The following is a 22,585-nucleotide window of genomic DNA, read 5'->3' as shown; positions in this document are numbered from 1 at the left end:
TTCAAATTTACAGGTACCAAAATTTTGCAAAAAAGCAACGGAATATCGTAGACTGAACAAATTTTAAAATTAAATAATCCTTTATTGATGATTAAATCCACTGCAGTAAAATACATCACAAACTATTTAGAATTTAGAATAATGTTCATCTGAAAGTTACACCAATATTAAAACTTGCCAATGTTGTATACTTAGTATAATAGGAACTTGAAGTTGTATAATACAAAGAGCACAGTTTTGGGAAAACTATAAATGGTATACAGTTGTTCACCAATGAAGGGCACTCAGGCGGCATATACTTAAAAAAATATAACATCATGATTATAAAAAATAATTAATGAAATATAAACAAATTAAGTACACATATATCTATTGCACAATTTTTAAATCAAAGGAGATGGCACTAATTACAATGTAAAAGTAAATGAAGTACAGGAAAAAATGTGCTGGTTGAATTTTTAAAAAAATTGTAAATCTTGTTTGAAAGGGTATAATTATGATAAGCTTAAATTTAGAAAAAAACTGTTCCAACACAAACAGACATTAAATTATAGAATATAATGAGGTTATAAATTTACTCTGAAGGGAAGATAACTATTATAATAATAAATGTGGAATGTAGCTGCATTTAGTACTCTATATACAAAATATACCTCTTGTTTTTGTAATTTCATGGGCATACAATGAAGTTGCTCCAGACAATAACAATAAAGGCATGAGTTACTTCCCCCAAGCTTGATGCAAACATCCTCAATTTGGTGCTAACAACAGAAACTTAATTAATTTGGCTTTTAACTTTCATCATTATCTTTTCATCGCAATAATGATACAATCTTTAACCAATACACTTTGCTCAATTATACATGTATATTAAAAATTATGGTTTTATGAAACAATGCACAAACAACTTGATACACATACAACAATTTTAGCACTGTAATTATACATGTACATGTATATTAAAATTATAGCTTAATGAAACAATGCACAAAAAATTTGATACATGTAAAATGAAAAAAACAAAACAAAGCTGAATATCAATTTTAAAAAATGAAAAATAAATTTACAATATCATTCTGTTTCGACAAGATTTGTGCATTACAGTTTTTGGCACCATTATCAAAACTAATAGTAGATCATGATATAAGTACTGAATGTGGTATTAAATGAGCTCTGCTCAGTCACAATACATGTACCGGTAGTACTACTTGTAGCTAAACTGGATAGTATAAAACTGCTCTCTGAGTGATTGTAAATGAGCCAAAAACATAGAGTCCAATGATATAAGTACACCTACAAGTAGATATATAAATACAAACTATAAAATGATGATCTGCCATTTAACAATCGGTAATTGTACCAACATGTATCTTAAAACTCATGCTGTCTACAGTAAATTATATAGCAAGGCACCTATATATTAAACTTATCACAGCAGGGGGTTGAATTCAATTTCTTTTTTTTTAACAACATCTGGGGAACTGAATTCAACTTATCACATAAAGAAGTTGCATTTTGACAACTTAATTGTCATCACAAACGAGAGTTGTATTCGACTTTTATGTGTTGAACTCCTGGAAACTCGGGGGTAAGTTCTTCTGAAACAAAAAATACAAGATAAACCAAACTGTTTATTAAAAAAAAAATCTTTTATTATTTAAAAATTACTTCTACTTTCCAGATTATAGATGTCTGCATACTTAATATATAAACAAGGGGGGAAAAAAGATGTAAAACTGAACACCCATACCCTGTAAAAGCTTGCAGCCCTCCTGGACTGTTGAACTAACTGTCAACTCTGGTATGTCTGCTACTTGTAAATGTTTCAGTACATTTTTCTGCAAAAAATTCATATAGCCAATAAGGCACAAAAAACAATTTTCATAAGTCTGGAATGCATTTTACAAAAGAACTTGCAACAAAGTCATAAATATTTTCAGTATCATGGAGTGATCTTTGATGAACAAAATTAATATAAAACCATTTATTTACTTAAGGAATGAATTCAATATTTATTTGTTTTATACGATATAAAATGGTTTGGGGCAGTTAACGCTTTATAAACTGTAAAGCGGTTTATAAAAAAGCATAAACTGTTTCAAACCATTTTATATCGTATAAAACTAATAAATATTGAATTCATTGCTTATAATTTAATTTTTTTTCTCTTCATTGTAGATAAAAACGGTCATTTGACCTTTAAAATGACATAAAATTGTACAAAATTCAAACGTAACGTCAGGCGTATTGAGACTTTTTTAATTTAGTCTTACTATGACGAAGGCAACATTTTTTATACGATATAAAATCATTTTTTAGCCAATCAAAAAGCGCGTTACAACCAGAATTAAATTATAACTATTTCGATTTCCACTGTAATTATATATTACAGCCAATAGAATAAAACATTGATTAGTTTGTGATTAATAAGCATTCAATAATTTGGTCAAAAGTTGCATATTCTTTTGTAAAACACTGCCCTGGTTTGTAACTGCCTATAATGATGATGCACAATGCATTAGGTACAGTGTATAAACTTTTATTTTACTTCATATTTTCTACTAGCTCATACGATAATTCTTGAACAAGTCATATTTATATTTTTTTTTTACACATATATACATGTACATGTATGTGCATTGGCTGCAAGTCCATGAATTTTTGTTTACAAAATGATGTTCTCTGTTTGTGTCAAGAAATTTAAAATCTGTCATGTGACAAGCAATCATTTGTATATTTACCTGTAGGTGTATTAGAACAATTTATAACAAGTCCAGTTTCATTAGCATTAATTAAACTAAATTGTCAATCCATTCCTGAGCTGAATACTTTGGGTACCGTAGTAACATGCCTATAAGTCAAGACTTAGTTATCAGAAACTTTCAAAAGTTACCACTTACTGGAAAACCTGCAAACACGATCTTGGCCTCTCTGCTCTTGAAATCCACTATTAACTCAGTTATGCCCTAGAAAACAGAAACTTGATTATTATGATCAATTGACTTCTAGTTTTTCTCTGACAAGATGCTTTTTGAATTATTTTTAAAGTAACAGTCTCGTTTGCTGAGAAATTTTAATACTTTTGTACCAACATGGTCTTTAAACTCAAAGATGAAATTATAATTTTTGAAAAATCAATTTTAGGTCATATGTGATGAATCAGATAAATTAATTGTAGCTAAGATGTTGGTACCCACATAGAAAGGAGACAAAATTTAATGCAGTGTATGCATTTAGAAAACTTGGTGAAACTTGTACTCTACAAATGGTTTAAATTACCAGTACACATATCTTAGAAATTTGAATGTCTGTATGTATGTTTACCTGGATTGCAGTATAATCTAATGCAGACACATGACTACAGTCCAACACAACGGAATTATTCTTGCCATCTGGAAAGAGTCAAAGATCAGACAAATGTTATTAATCTTTCTGGCATTTATTTTCAATTGGTTCCTACTTAAAAAGGTATCAACAACATTCCAATTCCCAATCTTCACTCATAAATATTGTTTTTGGAATTATAGTCTTAAAAAAGCAATGAAAGTTGCAGCTAAAACTACATAATTTTAGTACATAATTTGACATAATGCACTCATTTTAATATCTTTAAAATTTTATAAGGGAACAATATTTGTGTATCTCATAAAGAGTTATCTTTCTTAGCAAAGAGATCAAGTTCCTTAATGGGAAATGCTATATCAAAGCTTTTGGGTTTTTTCTTTTACCTGCTTCATTTGCCTCTAAGACACACTCCTGTAAATACTCGACAGCAGGAAATAGCAATCCTTGGTCTAATTTCACAACCTTTACACCACCAGGTTCTACCTTTAAATCACGGAAAAGCAGGTTTTTACACATCTATGTCAGAATACCAACAGTCTAACTATTCCAGACATCCCCCCAACCCTGTTCAATTATAGTGTTTATCATCGTCGGAAACCCACGGTCGGTCTCGCTTCTCTTACATCGTTGGAAACCCACGATCAGTCTCGTTTCTCTTACCTCGAGGTAAGAGAAGTGAGACCGACCATGAGTTTTCGATGATGAGTGTTTATTTGTGTGAGACAATACTAATAAGGGTACGTAGTAAGTGAAGTACTAATCTGTTTTAAATGCATTTTAAAAATTCTGACACATTCATCCAAAAAGCTGATTCATATATTATATATACTGTATGCAGAGACTGTTTTATTGTCGCCCTCGTTGTCAGCAGGCGAATTTAAGACTGGGCGAATTCCAATGTCTCAAGTTATATCCCTCTTTAAAACAACTGGGCAAATTCAAGACGGGGCAAAACTGTTTGCAAATGTAGAAGGGCGAAAAATACACAGGGCGAAAATAACCCTGTATACAGTAATGAAGATGATTTTAAAAGTAAATTTTGCTACAAAATATTCTCACCTTTATTTTTGGCCTTGCAGATGGATACAAAAGAATGATCATAGAGACACCTATACCAATCAATATACCATACTGAAAGATAAAGCATGCAAACCATGCAAGGTTACAACCACGTAAAAATTCTGAAGATCGAGTCTTTAATAATCTAATAAGAAATCGGATCATTACATTGCCATATGTTTTATATTTGTGGAAATGATATGCATGTACATATGTCAAGTACCTTACATGAACAGATCAAAGGATCTAACTCTTATTCAATTCAATTATACTGTAGATTCCTTTTTTTTACTCTAGTACTTTATTGCGTGATTTCGCTGTTTTTATCAAATCTTGACTAAATAAAATCATGAGCACCAAACTTTTGTTAAAATTTCACATGGTTCACCACAGTCAGAAATACATGTATATAAGGGATGTCTTAAAATCTGCTAAGGGTGCTTCACTTGATTTTATGTGGATTATAATTTCTTCTGTCTCCCTAAATAAGAACACAGTTTACAGGAATTGCTCTTGTAATATAAATTTGAATGAAAGAAAGGATAAAAGAGAGAGAAATCATTAAGACATGCCAGTAATCAAATGATAAATATAATGATCCTTTGATACTAGTAAACTGACTACAAAAATGGATAGCATTGTAAACTTTAATACCTAAATTTATGATTTCAAGATCATACTGGTGAATGCATATACATGTATCAGTACTTTAACTTTTATTCTGGTTGACTTTATCTCATGATTTAATAGAGAAAATTAATTCCTGGTGACTAAGATGTAGATTATCTTGAAAATAATATATTTGAGTCAATTGCTGACTGGTTTGCGGCAAGAAATATTTGCGACGACAAGGTCTAGCTAACTTCAAGAAAGTTTCTTGCACGCATATAAAAGTTGGTTTACAGTAGATGTTTTTAAATGTTCGATATACATGTACTTGAAGGTGAATGTCAGTCAATCAGAAGAATTTCATGATTGACAAAGCTTATCATCACACTCTATGAAATGAGACTTCTCAAATGAATGCATGTGTTAACATGTACATCAATAACGATTCCAGGTGGTGTTTGCTTGGATATGTAATGTCTTACCTCCATTCCGACTCCGAGACAGGAGAGGAAGGTTATGAATAAAGGAATTAAGTCTATTTCTGAAAGAAAGATGAATGATGGTTAGTTTATATACAATCCATAACCCATTCTGTTTTGAAATCCTAGGGGCCTATTTTTGTGGATTGTCAATTTTTCACAGATTTACGGAGGTGTAATTTTGTGGACTTACTTGAATAATTAATTAAATTATACTGTGTTTCACAATTTGCTAAGGATGTATGAAGGCACAAAATCTACTGAAAATTAAGCTACCATAAATTCTAATGATTCCATACTAACTGCAACATATTCCAGCTGTTATAATTCAGACTAGGCTCAATATCATTTCAGAGTAGAGTAAATGATTAAACATCAAGTATTTTAAAATCTTGGCTCAAAGTTGTGTCATGCATAGGGAACTGAACCCTTTTAAAGTGAACCCAGCTCTCCTCTTAAAAATATGTCACTCGACAGAACACTTTTGATCCCTGTAAACTTACTGTTAGTTTTCCATAGTTTCTTCACAACCATCACATCCACCATTTGTATCACAGAAAAGATAATCACAGCAGACAGAGCTGATTTAGGAATGTAGTAAAACAAAGGCGTGAGTGTGAACAGGGCCAGCACAATCAGAACACCTGTAACAAAATAGGTGAGGAGGTCATACCTGTACAGAAAATTGGGATCAATATCTATCTACCTGTACTATGAATTGGTAAAATTTATTGCTATATAGATGGATATCGTGAATGAGACGACCGTACATTGTATCTAAAAACAAGATGTGTTAATAAAACAGATGTGGCTGCCCAGGTTGCAATACTGAAAAACAACTATTTCACTAGGACAAGGTTCCGAATGAACAGGCAAAGAATTCTCCAGATATAAAGCATAAAATATCTTTCTATATACATTCAGAGTGATTATACCTGTGTGATTAATAACCACTAATTAAATAAGCAACCTATCATCATGGATACTTTGGTCATACTCAAGTTTTACATTTTGTAGTTAATGAAATAAATAAAATGACAACTGCTTGATGAAATTCTTAGTTGCTCCTTGGATGGTGAGAAGTTTATTCTTTGTACAAAACTCTATCTCTTCCTTACAAGTTAATCAATGCACAATTAGTCATGTTTCATTCAAAATTGTCAAGAAAACATAGTTTAACCTGACAAAATCATCAGCAAAATCAGATAAAAATTAAAATGTCTGAATATCAATGGCAAAGTATGATAATGAAGTCTACAGGAGAAATCAACAAACCTGTGAATATGCCTGATGCTGGAGTTTTCACCCCACTCTGAGAGTTTACAGCAGTTCTGAAAAATTGATATAGCTCATTAATAATAGATTTACCATGTATAATATAACTGTATTCACGAAATTTTGTCTCTGTTTTATTTTTACTCTCATTGTCAATGGGTTGATTTAAAAATGGCTAATTTACCTTGAGAAGCTCCCAGTCACTGGGTAAGACCCAACAAAACAGCTGATGATATTGGCAAAACCTATGGAGTTATATATATTAACAATGTTAAAAGAAATTTTAAAAATAATGCTGCTTATGCATATTTATACCAAAAACAATTTACCAAAGATTTGCTTCCTGATTTGTTGAAAGATTCCATAAAGTGAAAATTACATGTACCTGCATGTGAATTCAGGAGATAAACAAGGACCATACATGCGTACCAGTACCATTATATTGCAGATATTTGTACAGATTGACTTGCGATTACTTTCACAATAGACATCTGATTATGAAAAGAGTGAAACACTTGTATTTTTTAAAATACTGTAAACCAACATTTATTCGCTGCGACATTATTTCGTGATTTACTTCCAATAATTTGGTTCGCGACCAAGCCTTATCCAGACCCGTATTTTGTTATAACAACCATATGACAAGGACTGGTTCGCGGTGAGAAATATTCGCGACGACGAGGCTCTTGCAAACTTTGCGAAAATTTTTGGCACGCGAATAAAAGTTGGTTTGCAGTATGAGATTTCATTATTTCAAATATATTACCTATTGCAATGAGTTCTTGACTTGGGTATATTTTGTAGTGATTCTGTCGAGCTGCATAAAAAAGGACAAATAGTTTAGTTTGATAGTAATTAAGCACAATTATCAAAATTGAGAGTACATGTTCCAAGTAATGGATATACTTGTAGGCATCAATAAATCAGATTCTATAAAATGTTGTTAATATCGATTTTGTCTATTCTTACCGAATGCCTTCCCAATGGCTATGAGCTCTACAAGCCCAAGTAGAGGAACAATTCCAAAACCTGCACCAATATCCTAGAAAATAATCATAAAGCCTCAAATATAAACATGCATCAGTCAGTTTAATTAAGAAATAAACAGCAATTTAAAAAGTTCACCGGCATATGAACTTGGTTGGTCATGTGATCAAAAATCCTGTGAAGCCAAAAGGGCTTCTCGGTAGACTTGATTACGTACCAACCAACTTCATATCCCGGTGAACTTTTTAACATTGCTGTTTATTACTTATATTTATGTTTGAAAAAGACAAATCGTCCAGAACTGTTAAAGTTACCGAGAATTTAAGTTTACAATAATCCAAGCGATAAGACTGTGCTATGATCATTGTGATGTCCTTAAAAAGTTCATACCGAATTGAACATTTTTGCTATTCTATAGGTTCATATAAGGAAACATATTTGCAGATGTAAATATCAGGAAAAGTCTTCCTCTCTTATACTGCTTTCTTTTCAGCAGAAAGTACCAAAAACATAATACCTTCAATTAGCTACTGACCCCAGTCCATTGAAAATCTTAAACATGAGCCTGTAGATATTTTTAATAGGTGCTGCTTACTGAGAATATGGTTGAAGCTGTTATTGTGATGTTGTCTTTGGTGTAGGAGAAATCTGGAGGCTTGAAATCTGGCAGCCCGGGCTTCAGATGCCCAGTGATGGACAGTGTGTTGTTTTGGCCCTGACTAATCAAAATGGCTGCCACACCAGAGGCTGAGATTACAACAATGGCATTGGAAGCTAAAATGAAAACACAAATCAAATATTCTCTAAAATTACTATTTATATGAATAAACATGCCAAAATTGAGGTTTCTAACTTCTCTGGTTAAATCATTGATCTTGAATAATGTATTCACTGTATAATATACTCATTTGTAATGATTTCACTAAAAGTTAATCAGAACTTAACTTTTTTCAGATGTATATGTTTTAAAAAAGATTTCTCTTATTATGTTTTAAAGGGCAAAAAACCCCAGTAATTTACCTGAACTGAAATGACCACAGTAACATTATGAATTAAACAAACACCTGTGCCAATCAGCCATATAAGGTACCGACAGAACCTCACACAGCGATTGGGTCCTGGCCCATCCAGGTCATCGTTCCAGTTGATAGTTCGAAGTTTCTACAACCCACAAAAATTCAGTTTATCTATATGCCATTTGTTTCAGTTATTAAGACTGATGCAACCTGGGGTAAAAGTAAAATTTGTATATTTTTTTTGGTTTCTTAATGATTATCAATTCGTTTCTTTCCATTAAAATTTACTTTTATACTGATAAAATCCAAATTGATAAAAGACTAGTTACCAACTAATAGCTCTAATGAATTGGGTATTTTTTTTTATTAAGGCTGTCTATGAAAATTTTGTACAAGAATATATCAACAAAATTTTCAAACCAATTAGAAGTGCTGTTTTATCATTAATATCAATTGATAAATGTAATTGTCAGCTCCTCACCTTGAGCACGTAGAGCAGGGCTAGGCATACCAATCCCATGACTAAATCCCATATCCTGTAAGATAAAATCCCAACTTCTAAATCCCGATATCTTAGAGACTTTAAAATACAGTAGAACAGAAAACTCAGGAAAACACAAACATAATTGTTAAAAATTATTTGCATCATTAACTCACTTGGTCTCTGGAATCTTTTTGCAAGTTTCATACACCATTTCTGGGAAATCTCTTGGAATATGAGTTAAACCTAAAATCCCCTTAATAAAACAAAGATTGTTAAATTTTAAGAATAATTTTTTTTTCATTTAAGTACTAATAAGGGATGAATATTTAATGGATTATCAAGCTAGCACAAAAAAAAAGGATCAAGTTTTTTTCTGTTTATCGATTAAAGAGATCCAAAGAGGCAATGAATCTTTAAACATAAAATTTTAAAAATCAAAATTGTCTTTCTAAGATAATTGATCTCTAAAATTCTCTAACTCTTTTTTATAATTATCGATAATTAAAAAAAAAAAATAAACCCTTTACGGAAACTGTCTTGGGAAAAATGTTATTTTAATTCACAAAAGTTTTTTAAACACATGTATCTAAGAATAAGATTTCATTACCTTCACTTGGCCAAAACCGATAGTGATGGCAGCTGCCGACGTAAATGCATTGATCACGGGGTAAGAGATGAAGTTCACTAATATACCTATTAAAAACAATAAAGAAATTCACATGAATCATATTTCAGATACTATCTTGATAAGAAATTCATTAGATATTGATAGAAAACATTTTTTCTATTGCAGATACAAAAAGGCACATCAGTATGATATTATTAAATTTTATAATAAAAAAAATTATTTTTTTTCTTTGAATTTAAAATAGCCCAGTCTCTTCTCAACTAATAACATGACCAAAAAATCAATTGTTCTTGACATATACAGTCATTAAATGGTACCTAAGTTAAGAAGGCCTAATAAGAGTTGTACACAACCAGTGATGAGACAGAGAACAATGGCGTATGTGGCGTCCTCCTCAATCGGGGAAGTGGCGAAGGTGGCGGTCATGAGAGACATGATGGCGGTCGGTCCTAGTGTGATGTCCTTGGCTGTTCCAAGAAAACAGTACACAAAGCATCCCATGAAAGCCGAATACAAGCCATACTGTAAAGGAAAAAAAAATGAAAATTGCACTTGAACAGCTGATCTAATACAAAACTCGGTCTTAATATTTAAAAGTTTCGGAAGTATCTTTTTATAAAAGGGGATCATTTTCTTTACATGTATTAAAAAAATACAAAAAGGTCAAAGTTCAAGGTCAAGCTTACTTTGATAAAGTATTTTGTAAAATTGAACCGTTTCAAATGGTTTCAAATTGCTTGGAAGTATATAAATGCCAAATGAAATTTGGATTATCTAATTTAGTCACCTAATCTAATAACCTAATATGTACAAATAAACCTAAAATTCAAGAAATTATTGTCTAAAATCTACCATAACAAGAAATATTTTTAAAAAATAAATAACCCTGAAGTGACAATATTGAAAAGGGTCAACCTTTTAATAAAGTACTGAACACATACCAGTAAGTAAAGGATGCAAAGAAAAACCGAAACTTTTGTAATTTGACCTTTCACCTTTGACCTGATGACTAAATTAAATCAAAAGGAGTTCTCTACTTTGAAAAGGGGCATCAGTATATCAACTATGATACTATCAAACAAAGGTTTCTTGAAGTATTGAGTGGATACTTGATAACACTCAGTCTATAGGTTGATGTCCAGAGTAGTTTGACCTTTGACCTAGTGACCTTTAATTCACTACAAAAATTTACTCCCTAGAGGACACCAAATGCTATAGCTAAGCATTAAATTTAATGTATATCAAGCAATGAGTTAAAATAATATTGATCAGATCAACATAATTTTTAAGAAAGAATCATGATAAAAGAACTCTGCTTTGACCTTAACCATTTCTATATAAACTGAGTTCAAGACCACTGCTTCCACTTTACACATTATTCATGGTCATGATAGAAGACTGACTGATCGCTATAGATTTTCAATGAGAGTCCTTGGCTAGTTTACAATGAAATGCTGATTTCATTGTATATCTACCTGAGGTGGTAAATCAGCAATTTTAGCATAAGCCAGTCCCTGAGGAATCACTGTCAGTCCCACAGTCAATCCAGCAATCAGGTCACACTGTAAGGCTTGCAGACTGAAAACAAAACAGAGTACATTGCTTAAAGGGGCATGGTCACGATTTTGGTCAAATTCCATTGTATGGTTTTTTATTATTTACAATGATTTAAGAATGTATATCAAATGATCCAGTGAAATTTGAGAGTCAGTCGTAGAGTTATGAGTAAGATACAAGGCTCACAACTCTTTGTCATGTAAACAAGGCTTGTGCCCTGTTTTTGTTTACATAGGTTCAATATACAAGTAAAAGTTGTTTTTTTTAAGCTGATTTTTTTATCTCTTATTCATTTTAAGCATGAATAAACAGTTTGTAATGTTTAACACATTCATTTTAGGTCTAAAACTGGAATTTTCACCTCAACATTCAAAATGTAAACAAAAAGCATCATTTACATAGCAAAGAATTGCAAGCTCTGAAACTTGCTTAAAACTCAACAAATGATACTCACATTTTGGTTACCTATTAAAAATGCCCTACTGAAGCATTGTAAACATTAAAATCGGAAAAATAATTTTTGCCCCTTTAACCCAATAACCTCAACACAAAGGGCCCATAGTAAATATAACCCAACACAGAGCTATATGTATTTCATTAACCCTAATTCTTTGTTATTGTCATGTCAAATTCTCAGCACTCAAGAGCTTTTGTGTAACTTTAATTCAATTATCAAATGCCAGCTGATTTCTAGCTCATATGATCTGATATCAGCTATCATCTTAAACTTAAAATAAAATTCTTGCCAGCGAATAGTTTAAAAGTCAAGACGCTCATGGGCTTCCAGTAGAAGCTTTGATGTAAATATTGCATTTCTGGTGCAGTGGTTCATAAAAAGAAGAGTTTTTAAAAATCAACCCTATTTTCATTGTTTCATGATTATCTCGATCCCCTTTGAAAAGGGTTTGCCATTAACATTCATGTTTTATAATTTACTTCTTATAACAAAAAAAAAAGATTCTTGTTGTACCAACTTTGGTTAAATTTGGCCCAGTGGATTTAGAGAAGAAGTAAAAAATATGAAAGTTGACAGACAAACGAACAGACGGATGGATGACGGACAACAAGTGAATAGAAAAGCTCAATTGAACTTTCGGTTCAGGTGAGCTAAAAATGAAATACAAAAGTACTGAAATCTTTTGTTGCAGTTCTATTTTTCCCTTAAAACAAATCTTCCAATCTAAATTTAAAAAATGATAAAAAAAACTTTTCACTTATTAAGGGAAACCATTTATCAAATTTTTAAATTTAAACTGATGCAACAAATAAAATAAGTTAATTAATTCTCATTTTAAAAGTTCAGTAAGCAGATTGATGCAATATTTTTTAGAGGCCATGCACTTAGATGTTAATTAGATAATTTGTATTATTTTGAAATACAAATCACTTTTCCCAGCAAATAAAATTGCATGTTATCACTAGAACAAAAGCGATCACTAGGTATTATGTAATTGTGTTTCTAAGGGAAAAAAAACCTTATTGCTATACTTTCTCATTTTCTAATCACCCTTAACTATCATATGTATTTAAAAATAACAATTAAAACACTGACATAAATGATTTAAAACTTTTTTCCTTTATGAGTAACATGAAAAACAAGTCCGGATAAAGGGAACCATCTATACATTGATAAAAATTCACAAATACAACTGTCATGGTATGCAATTGAAGTTTTCATTAAAAAAAAAAAAAAACCCTAATGTTTTTTTAATATCTTTTTTATTTTTTCTTTAGATTCCAAATAATTTATCCCTTGTGTTTGATGAGGTTTTTTTTCAAAGTTTAATTTTATATAATATTTTAAAATATTAAATTTATACACAATAAGAAGTTTATGAAAGAATTCTTTAATTACTATGATATTTAAAAAACCCCACCAATTGTCTATAAAAAAAACTAATCCAAATCTAAAATTCAGACAAAGTAATTCCATTTCAATCTCAAAATACCTGTAATTTGGAAGCCATTTAGTAATTGGAAGTTTAGTTTTCAGATTCTCCTTGCTACAGCAGGCATTGATCTGCTTCTTGGCCGCTCTCTTGACCACCACAGTAAATCCCATTATGCTCTCTTCTTCTTCCGTCTCTCTCTCGTGCGATGGAGGTAGTGCGCTGGAGCTCAGGCCTCCTTCTTCCCCAGTGTAGTTTGAACCTGCTCGTTTCCTGGGCTGGTTCCCCAGAAGTGGTTCTCGTTCCCCTGAGTCGCGACTCATGGCTCGGTTCTGCTGTCATCCTTTTATACAAGCAGACAGAAATGATTAATTTATGGGGCCAGGTTAAGGAGACAGTATTTCCCTCCTCTGAGGAGGAGTGATAATAGCATGCACTAGAATATCCACATCAATGCAGGAATCCTATCATTGCGGTGACTTGCAGAAGTGCAGCTTACCTGTGATTAAAATAATTTACTAAAAAATCATATTACCACTGCAGTATTCTACCACTAAATAATGAATTATTTAATTATGCTTAATTTTCTCGTAAGTCTTGTGTTCAGGATGCACTTTTTCTGCTCTTTTTTTTTCAAATCGGGGATGCATAACACAAAGAGGTCCAAATTTTATTGCCCATTTCTGGCAACTAGCTGTATCATGATGTCATGATACATGTGCCACTGGATTGCTAAGGTTTACACTTACATTAAAATCTATTTACCGTAGTATTTACAGGTTAGCCAAAGGCTTAATAGTCTTTCTTTTTTCTCCTTTTATATAACAAATTAATAAAAAAATTATCGAAAATTACAAAACTACAATAGATCCTTTAAAGTTTCATAAAATTGCAGCAGATATATATATGCAGTTTCGGTATCACGTCGTCCTTACATAATATATTACCTCCATTAAGTTTGTTTAGTGCCAAGATCCTTACAACCTGGAATATTCCTTGTACATGTATTCAGATATACCAATTTCAATTCTGTGATTTTTTTTTGTCAGTAAAACATATTATACATACAAATATGAGGTAATGATCATTCTGCACCCTAAAAATGTTTGACACAAAAACCAAAGAGCTAGGTTTTATATTAACTTATTAAATAAATATCTTAACTATGAACCCTATGATATCATACAACCACCAGTGTCTGTATATACAGCATGGATAACAAACTTTGACATTTCAAATTTATTTTGTAAACTCAAAATCTTTTTAGGCTTTATCATATGATTGGGTAGGCACACATGAATAAATAAATGACAAAATGCTGGTTACATTGGCTAAACAGGAAAAAGTATATATAAGAAAAGAGAATGGTTCAATTGAATTCAACAGTCAAGGAAGTTTAAATCTGAGATGTTTTTTTTCGTTTTGTGCAAATTAAATGAATGCATTCATCTAAATTCATCAAAAAGATTTCCTTCTCGATGTAGTGCAGCATAGATATACGCATTTCATAAAAACCAATCTTTTTAAACCAGGAACCAGTGCAAATAGTGTTAAATCTGGAAATTTTCATTGCATCCTCTGTTTGTCTTAGTACTTAGTTTTCACAGCAATTTTTCTTCACACTTTTTACCTATTATTTCTCTTAACCAATTATTTCTCTTTCTAAGTTCTATTTCTTAACACCTGAAATGGCACTGATGGTAAAGGCTCTTCTTCAATGGGATAACGATACATATTTCTACCTTTATCTTTGGGGCGGTCAAAATCTTATCACCCAAAGATAGTTTCTTGAACGCTCTTCAAATCTGAATGTGTGCTTTGCGGTTGGATAGAAACACAGTTTCTTTCATCTTGACGTTTATTCTGCATGTTGATATTTACGACTTATTTACTATATTATCAAACTCTTAAGATGCTTTTGATGTCTTGAAAGACCCACTTTTTTTTATCAAATCAAAACCAGAAAATATAGTTCTAAGAACAGTATTTCAATATCAAGTATGTGTTCCATAAAATCTGCTTTGAACATTCAAAACTCAACAAGCCTAAATATATATTTGTGTCAAATCGATAAACATTTCAACCAGATTATTTCCAGATTATTAACAATTTATTACTGTATTTACAACAACAAATTCAATCTGTTCTTGAAGAAGAATTGTCACGAAAAATTTATGTAAATCTAAAGAGTTCTCTAAAGCAAATTGATAATATATATATATATATGTTATCAAACATAAACTGTATAACAGTATAAGGCAAAGATTTAGGCCGATTTAGTTTTTAAAAATGAAAATTTAAATATTATTGTTTGGTTTTTTTACAGTTGCATGCCAATAGGTTGTTCCATCTGATTTTACTAATTCTAAATTAAGTAAGACACAAGGTCAATAAAGACAGTATCAATAAACTCATGTACTTTTACAAGCTGACCTTTTACTCAAATGGGGGGGGGGGGGTCAGTTCTTATGCACTTTATACACTGATTTACCCCTTTTTTTAAAGCAGGTGCATAAAGAGGATAGAAATTTGTGTCAAGTTTTTCCCTCGCTAAGTATTATATCATCAGGCATGCAATAAGAACATGTACCTGTGGATTTTTACCATATATATAAATATCCACCCCCTTCAAAAAAAAAAAAAATATTGCTCTAATTAGATGTCAGACTGACAGGGAGATTGGAAGATTAAATGTAGCCAGTACGTAAGTTTCCTGTAATTCAATTAAATGAGGACAGAATGTGTACATGCATGTACCATATATTTTTTCTCAAAGTGCATGCAGTTTGCTTTACCTTGACCTTATGACTTTGAGATAATTACCGTAAACTACGTAGTTTTAAATAAAATATAAAGAGCTCTACCAATGTCTTTTATCATCAATTGGTAATTTTGTTACCTATATAGTGTTTACTGTATATTGATTATGACTATACTTGTAAAGCATATTGTTTTATTTATATGCTTTGTTGTGTTTACGTAAGAATATATATATCTATGACTATATTCTTTTTCTAATAATTAGTATGTCATGCATTCTTTTTTTCAAACTCAAAAATTCACTAATAAAAATTATGTAATGGATTTAAACTTTAATTATGACTAAATTAACATGACATTTTTCACTCATGTAAAATTGGGCAGAAAAAAATTTACAGTTTAATCCATATGACTGTGCCGCAAATTTGCCCCAATTGTTTGTAGCAAATTTGCAGCAAACTCTCCCCAAATTTGATCTGTAAATCTAATACATGAAACGTTATAGTACATGAATTTACACTTCGATCATATATTCTTTTAGATTTTACCTTCAAATTATCCTTATATAAACATAATTGATAAGCTACATGCAGTCTTAAAAGTAATTATTTTTATTCCTTGATCTTTTTGCCGATGATCAATGTGTGAGCTTTCAGAGTTTGGCATAAAATCAATTTGAAATATCATAATCGTATATATTAAATGTAACATATTGTACATATGTATGTAAAAGGAACTTCAATTCACCAGGTGGTCGACCCTTGGTCACCTTCTTTACCCCTTACAATGGGCAGTGCATGAACTTTACCCATGTTTACCATGACAAAATAAATCAATATAAGATCATGATAACTAATAGTGCAAAGGAACTCGTTTCTTTTAACTTCTGAAAATCAAACAATATGAGATTGAAGAGGATTTACAGTACTTTAATATTATTTTCTAAAAATTTTGTTCCCTGTACTTAAAATTAATTCCCCGTTTTATTTCTTGTGAGTATAAATGCATTGTGCTCTGTACTTTAAGAGGAAAAAGCAATAACAAACAAAACACCTATTATAAGTACATTGTGAATGGGTGATTATGTGTGTCGAATAGATCATCTGATACAGGTAAGCCTAGCATTCAACTGTTCAACGACAGAAATTTAATGAGTGGTATCTTTGTTAGATTTTATGTCTTATTGTATATAGACTTATAAATTGTTCTATACTGCGATATTAATTTAGCACAAATGCTCTCGACACACAATAAACAACTCAAAAATACAAACACAGCAACATACCCATCCAAAAGAAAAGATGATCAAAGTGCGATCATTCGGAACTCCTCTAAAACGAAAATGAAAGTAGAAATTTAGCGCACGATGTCGACAGCCAAACATCAACATGGATAAACTTTTTACCTTTCTAAGATGCCTTACTTTATTATCTCATTTTCAAGACTCCTCGTGTAAAAATGTTCTGTTGATTGTTGGTAAGTAAAATATGAAAGATGATTCTATAATTAATACACGCAAACACCATAACAGCAGGCGCTTAAATTGTTACATACAACAGCTGTACAACAGCTTTACAGTATAGGCTTATAAAAAGTTATTTACTGTAAAACACAATGTTATTGTTTGTAGTAAGTAAGCCTATTGTATTGTAACCCGTCAGTTCTCGAAACAAGCGCCTGTGTTATTGATGTCTGTTTTGTCGAAGTCTATATAAAAATAAACTATACAAATGGTTCTTTGTATTATATATATCAGGATATTATATAATAAACTGGCAACTATATGTGGACTTAATGTTATGTAGTTGTAATGTAACGTTATGCATTTTTTAATCGACAGGTGATGATGCTGGATTTGAGACACAAGTTTACAACAACAGCATCTGTAAAACTCCTTTTCTTAACAAACTGGGATCTCATAGTCTTGTTTTCACGCATGCATATGCTTCAGTCAGCAGCTGCTCACCTAGCAGGTAAAGAAATCTATTCAATCTTGATCCAATGTTACAGTTTGAAATTTTTGTTTAGAAATGGAATATAGATAAATTTATAAATTTGGAATTTAGCTTATAGTTATTATAGTAAGTAGTAGTTCCTCTCTTCCGAAGATTTAACGAGGCCGAGTACAGAACGAGTACGCACGCTTTCGCGCAGCGTTTCATTTGTATTGTGACGTCATCTTTTTGCTTGGTTGACGCCGCGGCGTGATAGTTTCAACTGCAGATATTCAACGAAAATTGTTGAAAATATCTCGTTTGATGCGTAAAAATAATGTTATATTGTGGAATAAACATAAATGTCTCGAAGTATTTATAAGCTATATTTGGGCTCGGGTCGAAAACGTGAAGAGCAAGCCTAGCCCTCTGTCATGTTTTCTTAAGCCGCCTAAATATAGCTCAATTCATATATTTCAAGACAGTAACCATGTATTTATATTAATGACCCTTAATATGTGATGTTATATAGATTTTTTTATTACTTAAATATGTCTGAATGTTTTAATAATACTTTATATATCACCTTTCCGCCTTTGTCAAGTAGTCATTATCTGACGAATCTGGGAAATTGGGCATGCAAAAATCAACTTTGATAAGACCCCTGGAACAAACCAGGAGGTAAAAGGTTTTTTTTATTTGACCATTTGATGCCTTTTAGCAATAACTTTAATATGTAGAACAGAAAAAGAAATCCCTAGGGCAGAAGTTTTGAAAAAATGTAAAAAAAAAATTCGCAAAATTGATACATTTCAAGCAAAATCCCATAGGGTCCTATGTTAAAGATTAACAAACTTTGAGATGACCCCCTCAACAAACGGTGTGGTAAATGTCTTATTTTTTAATCTTAAAATAATAATTTTCTCAGTAGAAATTCATGTAAAAAGTTTTAACCAAAAATCTAGGGCAGAACAAATTAGACCCGGCCTCGTTAATTATTCCATCAATAATTTTCAGTCTCAATGAATCTTGCTGAGATTTACATGTGAGCTCATATCAGGGGAAAGAATCAGGGATGTTGATATTTGAGAGAAAAGATCATTTAAGAGAGGAGCTCAAGTAGTGTGATTCTGGCTCCATATAGCTCAGTTCGTAGAGAACACCTAGCTGACTAGAGATTCAGGGGGCCCAGGTTCAAATCCCTGTTTGGTCCGTCATTTTGTCTCTTATCCTGTTATGTATAAATTTATTAAGGATAATTGATTTTAATTTTGAAACTCTCACTATTGACATCAACAGATCCACCATATTGTCTGGACTGCCCCAGCATCAGAATGGAATGTATGGCCTCCATCAGGATGTTCATCATTTCATGTCATTTGATGGAGTTCGCAGTCTTCCCAATCTCTTACACCAAGCAAACATTAAAACAGGTAACTGTGAGATTCATCACCAAAATCATAGCTACCACTTTTCTGTTCCACACCAAATACTTCAAGAAGTAAATACATGATTAACAATTGACAGGCGTAATCTTTCTATTGTATTGAACTGGTATCATCAAGTTTTACCGTCCGGTTCGGGATCCGGAACGTGGAATTCCGGATAAATGAGACAAATAAACGCAGAAAATAAATCTGTTTCCAAATAAAATTGTCCATAAACTGAAGCCTCTGGTTATCTGGCGTCTGGATATGTAAAGTTGATACAAAAAATATGCATCTGCAAAGTGGCAGTACCATAGAAATCTTAATGTGTAAAACATAGATTTTTTTTATTTCTGGATAGGTTTCTACAGAAAAACATTTTCTTTGGTTCTTAACTGATTTAACAAATATGAATTAATGCATGATCCTTTTAATTATTTTCTACTTTTATTTATAGGTATAATAGGGAAGAAGCATGTAGGACCTAAGTCAGTTTATTCATTTGACTTTGAAGAAACTGAAGAGAACAATTCAATTCTGCAAGTTGGGAGAAACATCACTCGCATCAAACAACTTGTGAACAAGTTTCTTACTCTTTACAAGACCAGGTTATAGTACAAATACAATATATACTCTGTTACAAAAACTTGCAACTTTCAAGGGAGGTAATTTTAAGAGAGCAATGATTACCTTTGACTTTTGTCAATCTCAATGTCGATTAAACAGACTGTGTCGTCCTGGAAAGAAATTTTAAAAAATTGAATACAATTCAATGACTGTGGAAAATTTAAATGAATGGCCAATTTTCATAGATTTATTCAATGTTTTTGAGAATACTTTTCATGGATTGACATTTATGAATAATGAATTTTAATTAAAAGATTGTTTAATATTCATTTGACCATTTTGTAATTTTTTGAAAAAAAAATGAAATGCGCTTTACATTGAACACTAAATTCAAACTAGATTTGTGTACTTATAAGTACATTGGTGGAATATCAAATGATTTGATAAATATACATTTTTCAGTCCCTTTTTCCTGTATGTTGGGTTCCATGACCCCCACAGATGTGGGCACAGCCATCCCCAGTACGGGGCCTTTTGTGAAAAGTTTGGAGACAATTCCAGTGCAGAAATGGGTCATATACCAGACTGGACCCCTGTGCATTATGACCCCCAGTCTGTCAAGGTGCCATATTTCATTCCCGACACCCCAGAGGCCAGAAAGGACATTGCTGCTCAGTACACAACAATCAGCAGACTAGATCAAGGTGATATACACAGAAAGTAGAGCATTTACAAAAGAACTTTTAAAAAATAACTGAAAATCAAATGTACTAGTAAAATAAACTCAAAGTGTTTGAAATAGCTGTTGTAAATGAATATAGATTTTGCGCAATGACAACCATTCCTTTAGGCAACTTTAGCGTATGTTCTTCTGTAAAAGGCAGTCATGAGGCAGATGCTCAGCAGAGCAGGCACTTGAAAGTGCTCACTAAAATTTGCTTTAGACAGAAAAGGGAGGCACTCACAAGTATAGTACCTGCTCTGCTGAACAGGCCTTGAAGGGACATGTTGATTAAAGGGAGATCATTTAGCACATTTTTTCTTTTTTTTTTTTATTTCATCAGTGAATAAATTGACTTTAATTTCAGGCATAGGATTGGTATTAGGGGAGCTAGAGAAACATGGTGTATTACAGGACACCCTGGTGATGTACACGTCGGACAATGGAGTCCCTTTCCCCAGCGGTAGGACCAACCTGTATGATCCAGGAATGTCCGAGCCCTTTCTAGTGTCCTCCCCTTACCATAAGGCCAGCTGGGGAAAGGTAAGGTTATTCAGTGGTGATATAAATATGCTGTATAAAAGTTCTCCTTTGCTGGAAACTATGTAACCATCTCTATGACAGTTTCTGAAATTACATTTTATTTGCCGATATGAGCTGTATAGTTGCATCATGAAAATGCATGTACATTAAGATTGAAAAGAGCAAATCTAAAGCTACATGTATGTATATCGGTATATATTACTAGTACTTGACACACCAAGACAGGTTATTTTAATATCTCCAACCTGTCAGAGTTCATATTCTTTGTAATACAAGTAGTTTACAAACTGAGCAATAAAAGTCACATTGGGGTGTCTTCAAATTTGTGTAATATCATGAATAAATGTAAAATAATCTGCCATTATGTATGAAAATATGAAATTTATATTTCAGAGGAGCAGTGCCATGACTAGTTTATTGGATATTTTGCCAACAGTTTTAGACTGGTTCAAAGTGCCATACCCAGAGTACAAACTTCTGAAACACCCTGTACAACTCACAGGAAAATCTGTTCTGCCATTGTTAGAATATGAGGATGCAGCAGAATCAAGGGATACGGTGTATGCAAGCCATAATCTACATGAAATCACCATGTATTACCCAATGAGAGTAATTCGTACAAAGCAGTACAAACTCATTCATAATTTAAACTTTCTAATGCCATTTCCTATTGACCAAGACTTCTATGTTTCTCCAACATTCCAAGATATTCTGAATCGCAGCAAATCTGGAGAGCCAACTCATTGGTCGAAATCTTTATACAGCTATTATTACCGAGATGTATGGGAGCTGTACGATATTATGAACGATCCACAGGAGAAAATTAATCTTTGGGCAGAGCCTTCACATCGAAAGATCCTAGAGGCCTTAAAAAACAAACTTTTTCATTGGCAGAATGTAACCTCTGACCCCTGGATTTGCTCACCTAAAGGTGTGCTGGAAGATAAAGGCTTGTACAGTAGCAACCCCCAGTGTTTACCACTGTACAATGGATTGGATCCTAACTGAACAAGAATCTCACATTACTGAAGAATCTTTTTATTGTTGTACGTTTATTTTTTACTATATCTTGCATGTACTTTAACTGGATGTTTTGCATTTAAACTATTTTTTACATGAAGGAAAAAAGAAATGATATATATTTACCTGTTCATTGTATAAACATGCATGCATAAGTTATTCAGGATTGAAACAAAGTTTATAAGGTCTGACATGAAAATTTATTTTTGATTCATTTATACATGTACTATAAATGTTTATAATAAATATATAAACATGTAATAAATAAATCATAAGTTTAATTTG

The 22,585-nt window shown here is 32.0% G+C and overlaps 2 protein-coding genes across 4 annotated transcripts; one reads left to right on the top strand and one right to left on the bottom strand.

Annotated features, from left to right (window-relative positions):
* Positions 1–1,434: 1,434 nt before the first annotated feature.
* LOC105339840 (sodium-independent sulfate anion transporter) lies at positions 1,435–17,424 on the bottom strand. 2 transcript variants are annotated; one of them, XM_011445606.4, is made up of 21 exons: positions 17,374–17,424; positions 13,389–13,671; positions 11,358–11,460; positions 10,200–10,404; positions 9,862–9,947; positions 9,428–9,507; positions 9,252–9,306; positions 8,819–8,915; positions 8,350–8,528; positions 7,737–7,809; positions 7,534–7,584; positions 6,952–7,012; positions 6,768–6,823; positions 5,996–6,136; positions 5,496–5,554; positions 4,405–4,476; positions 3,729–3,828; positions 3,325–3,392; positions 2,901–2,966; positions 1,751–1,838; positions 1,435–1,598 (listed from the first exon to the last, which is right to left on the bottom strand). In XM_011445606.4, the coding sequence occupies exons 2-21, from the start codon at positions 13,649–13,651 to the stop codon at positions 1,534–1,536; spliced, it is 1,968 nt and encodes a 655-aa protein (XP_011443908.3). In that variant the 5' UTR covers positions 13,652–13,671; positions 17,374–17,424; the 3' UTR covers positions 1,435–1,533. The 2 variants fall into 2 exon arrangements, with proteins under 2 accessions (XP_011443908.3, XP_011443911.3); XM_011445609.4 differs by having other exon boundaries at positions 1,435–1,595.
* LOC105339838 (N-sulphoglucosamine sulphohydrolase) lies at positions 15,993–22,421 on the top strand. 2 transcript variants are annotated; one of them, XM_034456575.2, is made up of 7 exons: positions 15,993–16,032; positions 17,929–18,061; positions 19,322–19,455; positions 19,907–20,057; positions 20,479–20,720; positions 21,105–21,280; positions 21,674–22,421. In XM_034456575.2, exons 3-7 carry the CDS (start codon positions 19,362–19,364, stop codon positions 22,286–22,288), a joined length of 1,278 nt encoding a protein of 425 aa, XP_034312466.2. In that variant the 5' UTR covers positions 15,993–16,032; positions 17,929–18,061; positions 19,322–19,361; the 3' UTR covers positions 22,289–22,421. The 2 variants fall into 2 exon arrangements, with proteins under 2 accessions (XP_034312466.2, XP_034312464.2); XM_034456573.2 differs by lacking the exon at positions 15,993–16,032 and adding an exon at positions 17,407–17,564.
* The last annotated feature ends 164 nt before the right edge of the window (positions 22,422–22,585 follow it).

Source organism: Magallana gigas, chromosome 7 (genome assembly GCF_963853765.1).
Source record: "Magallana gigas chromosome 7, xbMagGiga1.1, whole genome shotgun sequence".
Taxonomy (NCBI): Eukaryota; Metazoa; Mollusca; class Bivalvia; order Ostreida; family Ostreidae; genus Magallana; species Magallana gigas.
This window is presented reverse-complemented; position numbering and strand designations above follow the sequence as displayed.